Source organism: Myotis davidii, unplaced genomic scaffold (genome assembly GCF_000327345.1).
Source record: "Myotis davidii unplaced genomic scaffold, ASM32734v1 scaffold651, whole genome shotgun sequence".
Taxonomy (NCBI): domain Eukaryota; kingdom Metazoa; phylum Chordata; class Mammalia; order Chiroptera; family Vespertilionidae; genus Myotis; species Myotis davidii.
The window spans coordinates 127,381-133,361 of record NW_006283994.1 but is presented as its reverse complement, the minus strand read 5'-3'; the positions used below and the strand labels follow the sequence as shown (position 1 = coordinate 133,361).

General features: G+C 56.9%; 1 protein-coding gene across 1 annotated transcript in view; it reads right to left on the bottom strand.

Annotated features, from left to right (window-relative positions):
• The window catches only part of TSC1 (tuberous sclerosis 1), a 36,081-nt gene that overhangs the window by 5,790 nt on the left and 24,310 nt on the right, over window positions 1-5,981 (bottom strand). Inside the window, exons 10-17 of the mRNA XM_015567799.1 lie at window positions 5,898-5,981; window positions 5,500-5,611; window positions 5,112-5,230; window positions 3,538-3,607; window positions 3,064-3,168; window positions 2,267-2,825; window positions 776-819; window positions 45-211 (exon numbers count right to left, since the gene is read on the bottom strand). Of these exons, the coding sequence (XP_015423285.1) occupies window positions 45-211; window positions 776-819; window positions 2,267-2,825; window positions 3,064-3,168; window positions 3,538-3,607; window positions 5,112-5,230; window positions 5,500-5,611; window positions 5,898-5,981 (1,260 nt within the window). The remainder of the gene's footprint in view (window positions 1-44; window positions 212-775; window positions 820-2,266; window positions 2,826-3,063; window positions 3,169-3,537; window positions 3,608-5,111; window positions 5,231-5,499; window positions 5,612-5,897) is intronic.

Below are 5,981 nucleotides of genomic sequence, written 5' to 3'. Positions count from 1 at the left end.
ACCCCTCAGTGCTCACCATGGCCGCCCCCCCCCTCCGTGCTCACCATGGCCGCGTTGTGCTCCTCCAGAGCCGCCGCCCTGATCACCCTGCGGAGGAGCCGCCTGTTCCGGACAGCGTGCTGCTGCCTCTTAAAGCGCTCATAGAGCAACTGGTTGTGCAGTAAAAGCAACTGGTTACGGAGGGTGCGGATCTCATCTGAGGGAGGAGAGCCTGATTTTAAAGCAGAGATGCCTTTTACGTGGTGTTCAATCAAGCCCCACCCAGGGTCTCTTAGCTCAAGAAACGATTCTTTAAGAGATTGCTGCCCACGGGCACTGAGCACTGGGCGCCTCGCAGGCACTCGGTAGGAGGTGAGGCAGTATTGCCACCACGTCCCGCGCGAAGGGCACACTGTGGTGAGCCCGTTCTCCAAACGGGAGCCGCATGCGTACACTGAGACTCCTTTTCTTCCTCCCCTGATACCTCTCCGCCCAAAACTCCCCGGACCACCTCCTGCACTTGGGGCTTAGCCCTGGGAAGCCGAGGCCGGGCGAGAGGTCTGCACTTTTTGCAATTCTACTGCGAAGTGCATGGTCTTTGCCACTTTTCAAAACCAAGAAATGCTGACTTTACGACACCTGGGACCCTCTTTAGCAAGCACAGAGTCAAGGGGCTGGAACAGCAGCGAAGGGGGACTCTGCTTCCTGTAAAGCACCTCTCTCGGGGACAGAAAAGGCAACAGGCGGGCGGGCAGGCCCATGTGGGCTGGATCTGGAGCTAAAGTTACAACTTTACCTCCAAAGTGGGTCCAGTCGACAGACTTGCTGGGTAAAGACAGCCTGGGAAGAAAGGTTTTGAATCACAAAGTTAGCGAGCTTACGTACTGGCAGCCAGGCCAGGTCCCTCCTTGTGCCCAAGAAAGCCTTCAGCTCCCAGGCCCCGTGGAGGCAGCCCAGGAGCCTCACAGCCCACTCAAGGGAGGGCCGCAGCCCGAGGGTCACGGGAGACGCCCGCGCCGAGCTCACTCTGTGGCCGGCGAGTTTTGCTCAGCTTTCAAGGTGTCTGACTGGTAACCAAACACACTGCGAGCTGCCTGTTTTCAATCCTCTACTGAAATACATGGGGAGCAGCTCTGGGTTGAGACATGCCTGTCCCCCAAGTTTAAGGAAAAAGTAGGTAATTTACCTGGGCCTATTACACTGAATGTCATTAAAAAATGGATCTTAGCCCGGCCGGCGTGGCTCAGTGGTTGAGTGTCCACCTATGAATCAGGAGGTCACAGTTCAATTCCCAGTCAGGGCACATGCCCAGGTTGTAGGCTCAATCCCCAGTGTGGGGTGTGCAGGAGGCAGCTGATCCATGATTCTATCACTGATGTTTCTAACTCTCTCTCCCTCTCCCTTCCTCTCTGAAATCAACAGAAAAATATATTTTAGGGAAAAAAAGGGGGGTGGAATCTTAGCCCTGGCTGGTGTGGCTCAGTTGGTTAAGAGCACCACCCCAGTGGGCTGTCCTGTACACCAGAGGCAGCAGGTTCAATTCCCGATCAGGGCGAGACTGGGAGCAACTGATGTTTCCCTCTCACATCAATGCTTCTCTCTTCCTCCCTCTCCAAACTCAATCTTAAAAAAGAAGAGAGAGATCTTAAATATTACAATCTCTGGGAAATCCTGCGCTAGGTTATTATACAGAAGGAAAAGGAAAAATAACATTCCCCAAGAACCTGCTGAGAAATGACCGAGAATTCAAACTTCCCTCACGCCGTCCTTGAACATCCTTTGAAAAGGGTAATAAAGAGAAAGGTTGAAGTAAAAAGAAAAAAATAATAAATAAAAGAAGGGTTGAAGAGTGTCTCAGAAGATCTCTAAGAAATGCCGTGTGCCTTCCGGGGGAGGGGCCCCTCAACCTGCATGGAAAGGCTGCTGATCGATCTCCCACCCAGTGCGCTGTCAGCAAGCAGAACACCTGCGGCCAGCAGAGGGCCCCGTGACACACTCCTGCTTCTGAAATGCCAGAGCCTCCCTGCACTGCTGAGAGCCCCATGGAAGCCGCTGAGCGTCCTCAGAGCGCAGGGCACAGACGGCCTACGTCGAGGTAGGAAGACTCGTGTTGAAATGGGATGATCCAGGTCAGTGTGTGCATCTGGAGGACACACACCGCCCTGTGCCCGCAAAGGCGGCAGCTGGAGAGTGGCGGCAGCGGAGCACACAGCCTGCGCCCTCCCACGTTCTGATGTCACTCGGGACAGACCCTGCGGAGGACGGAGCGGAGCCCGCAGCGCCTCACCTGATCAGCTCCTTGCCGTGCGCGTCAGCGCCCTGCTGGATCAGCCTGTCCAGCACCTCCAGCGGGGAGGCAGAGGGCGCACAGGCTTCCTCTGCATTCCCTGGCATTTTCTTCACGAGCTCCTGGGTCTTCTTGCTGACGAAATGATGGGCAGTCTTGGGCAGTGCCACCTCAAAAAGATGATCGTAGGGAGGAGGCTGCCCGCTCCCAAAGCCCGCGCCCCGCGGAGACGGAACTCTGAAGGGGCTGGGTGTGAGGATCCTGGTCTCCAGAGGCGTCTGGTGCTCCCCGCTCCCGGCAGGGCTCTGGGCGCGGCCCCCGCCGGGCAGCTCAATGGGGGTAAAGGCTTGCTTCGGTGTGTCAGGCCCAAGCTTGTCCAGGGACGCGTTGAGAGGCTCGGGGTGCACACCGGCGCCCTGAGCGCTGGTGGTGGCTGACGGGGTCTTCCTCGGACAGCCCGGGAGACTGTCCTGGTAGAAGGGAGAGTCAAAGCCTCCTCGAGGAACCAGGGGCTCGGTGTCGGCCGTCGTGATCTCAGAAAGTTCCTTATAAATTGCCGCTGAGGGGAGGGGGGGAGACAGAGACACCCCAGTGAGCAGACCCCGGGGGAGAGGGGGGCAGGCAGTGCCACCAGAGGGCAATAGAGAGCGGCATCCCTTTACCTGGCACTGGACCCGAGTTCACCTCCCATCTTTTCTCCCCAAGAGAAGCACCAAGCCAGCCCGGCGAGCTGGCGCGAGGCCGGTTCAGCCTTTTACCCTCGCGCCACCTCCCCAGGCCCCGGCGCCGGACGTTACCTTCTTCCTTGTCCTTCTCAATGCTGTCTTCCTCGGAGGCCAGGCCGCCCAAGAACCCTGGAAGGTCACTGAGAGTGACAGCACCTTTGCCGCCAGGAAGTTCTTCTAGAAACAGACAACGCGAGTCAGAGAAACACGCGGGAAACCACTGGAACCAAAACGCTTCCCGTCGCGGAGGTGCCGGAACTCCTGCTGGGCGGACAGGCTGGGAGGGCTCTTGGGGCGGCAGAGCTCCAGCACTGCCACATCTAACTGACGGGGCCCAACACTGGGCCCACAGGAAGGAAACCTCCGTCCCTAACGCTCAGAGAACAGGCAGAACCACAGGCTGGCAGCTCCGCACGGGCACTCAACGGCACTCGCGTAAGGGCCGTGCGTTACTATCAGGTTGGCTTTGGTGTCTCTAGGCTCAGTGGTTTGCAGCGTTCCAGAATGTCCCGTTCCCACACGGAACCCAACAAGAGGAGACGGTACCTAGACCGCGGTCGTTGGGAAGATGGTGCTGTCTGTGCAGGCAGGGCCGGGCCGGATCTGTTCTCTCCTCCTGAAAAGATGGGCACGTTTACATCACTCGGCGAGGCTGAGCACCCGTCCCCGGACACAAGAGAAACACTCCAAGTATCTGCGCTGTCAGATTAGCAAACTGTTTCGTCTCAGACGCCTGGATGTTCTTAAAAACTGTTGCGAATCCCAGGACAATCCCACTGCGTGGTTATGTGGTTATGTTATATCTCCTGAAAGTTACTGGATTAGGAATTAAAAGGGAAGTTTTAAGAATATTCATTAATCCACTTAAAACAAGAAGGAACGGGTGAGGCTAGCAGAGCTGCTGTCCATTCCTGCAGCTGCTCGGATCCCTGCAGGGAAGCAGCTGGGCGCTCCCACCGCCTCTGCCTTCCGGCTGCTGCCTACGGTTCTGGCTAAACATGTGAGGAAAGCGCTGGGACTCCGGACAAGCAGTGGTGAGAAGTAAACGATGTTAACAGACTGCGGTCACATCCTTGATGTCGCACCCACACCTGACAAGGGTTACTTCTTAGGGTTATTTACGGTGTGAAACCTGAAGCCATGACCATTCACGCTCCATGTGCGTGTTACCCACCGCCTGCCTGGCATGTGTACAAAAGCGCCTTCACCACGCATGAGGCTGTAGCATCGTTCTCTGGGCATCTGGCAGAGACTGGCTTGCCGAGTCATGCTGCAACGATTCACTATTCAATGCTGACAACGCGAAGGACTAACCACGCTTCCCGAGACCTTCAATCTCACATGAGAGACTAGGGGAAGCTATCCGGCTTGTGGGGGCGCATGCCAGTGTTTTAATACTCCAATTTCACCTGAGAGCTGAATTTTATCATCGGCAACAAATGCTATCAGTTGTTTATCTTGAAGAGACAGGCTCAGTTCATCACTTAACAAACTAACTGCTGCCACACTCGGGCCTGAAGACCAGTGCCAGCCAGCTCTTCAATAAAAGCAGAGCTTCGGGAGGAAAGGCGGCTGGTCAGCTCTCGGCCTGACCTCGCAGGAGCCGGAGGTCACGCCACCTGGTGTGAGCAGTGCTCACGGGCACGTCGTCTGCCGCCACGGAGAGTTACACAACCATGTTCCCAAAGGCCAGGATTGGATAAACTAACGACTTTCACTGCTTCCCAAGAATATTCTTAAGTTAGTTTTTTTGCTTGTTTTTTTTGTTTCTTTTCAACAGAGAAACCAGTCCAGGAGGAAACTGTAATGCCTGCCAGGACAGGCGGGCCCTTCACACCGAGGGACCAGGCGCTCACCACCGTTTCCTACAGCAGGAGTTCCACACAGTCAAGGGGCAAAGGGCAGCTCAGTGTCACTGCGCCAGCACCTCTGACCCCATGGGTTCCAGGAAAGGCTCCAGGCCGAGTCAGCTGCCCTGCGTGGAGAGCTGCTGGCTGCTCCCTGTCAGCTGTCTGTCTAAAGCCACCACACTTTAGGGGGACCTCCATCTGGCATGACAGGCTTCACAGAGTGAGTGAGCAGGCGACCACAGCGCTGGGGAGAGGGTGAACCGAGCATACCTTCCGGGGGGGTGCGGCTGTGGGCGGGGGGAGTGGGACGTGCACGCAGTCATCCGAGTGGCAGAGCGGGGCGGGCGGAGGAGAGGTCGCCGGGGTTCCCGAGGGAGTTCCTTTTCCACCTGCTCAGAGACAAGGCAGAACGCACAGTCACTGGCCCAACTGCTGAGCTGCCACGTTCCTGGCGGCCTGTCCCAGTGAGGAAAGCTGCTGGAGCTCACTGTGGGGCTCCAGGCCAGTCTCGTTTTAGGTTCCCTCTACATGTTCCGGAAGCCCCCGAGGTTTGCATTAGTGTCAACACCAGGTTCACAGCTGCAAGTCCCCAAACACAGTCAGACCTGAGACTGTTCCTGGTCATCCCCACCAACCAAACCCACCGAAGCAGACATACCAGGGGCACCGAAGGCTTTACTGTAGGGCTGGGAGCAGTCAGGCGGCACATTTCCAGGAGAGGTGGGAGGCGTGGCCATGCCGCACATGAGGGATGGGCTCCAGAGAGTAGCCTGGGAAGTCAGTAAGCATGTCGGGATGAGCAAGGACCGCTCGCCCAATGTGGACGTCCCTGGGCGGTGGCCACTTCAAACTAGAGAGAGGCACCGCATTAAAGCGCTATCAAGGGACACGTTGCATTTGTAAGTCTAGACTCTTAAGAGAAACCCAAGTGGGTTTTGCTAATGTAACCCATCCTTAAAAATGACTTTCTGAAATGAGCAGTGAGATTTTCCCAGACCATGTGCGAAAGCCCGATGCCAGTGGCCAGCAGAGAAGCAGGCGCGCTCTGGGACGTACTTGCGGGGCCTCAGCTGACAGCCGCGGCGCAGGGGAACTGAGAGGCGGAGGTAGCTGCCCTGGCGTGCTGGACATCGGCCGGGA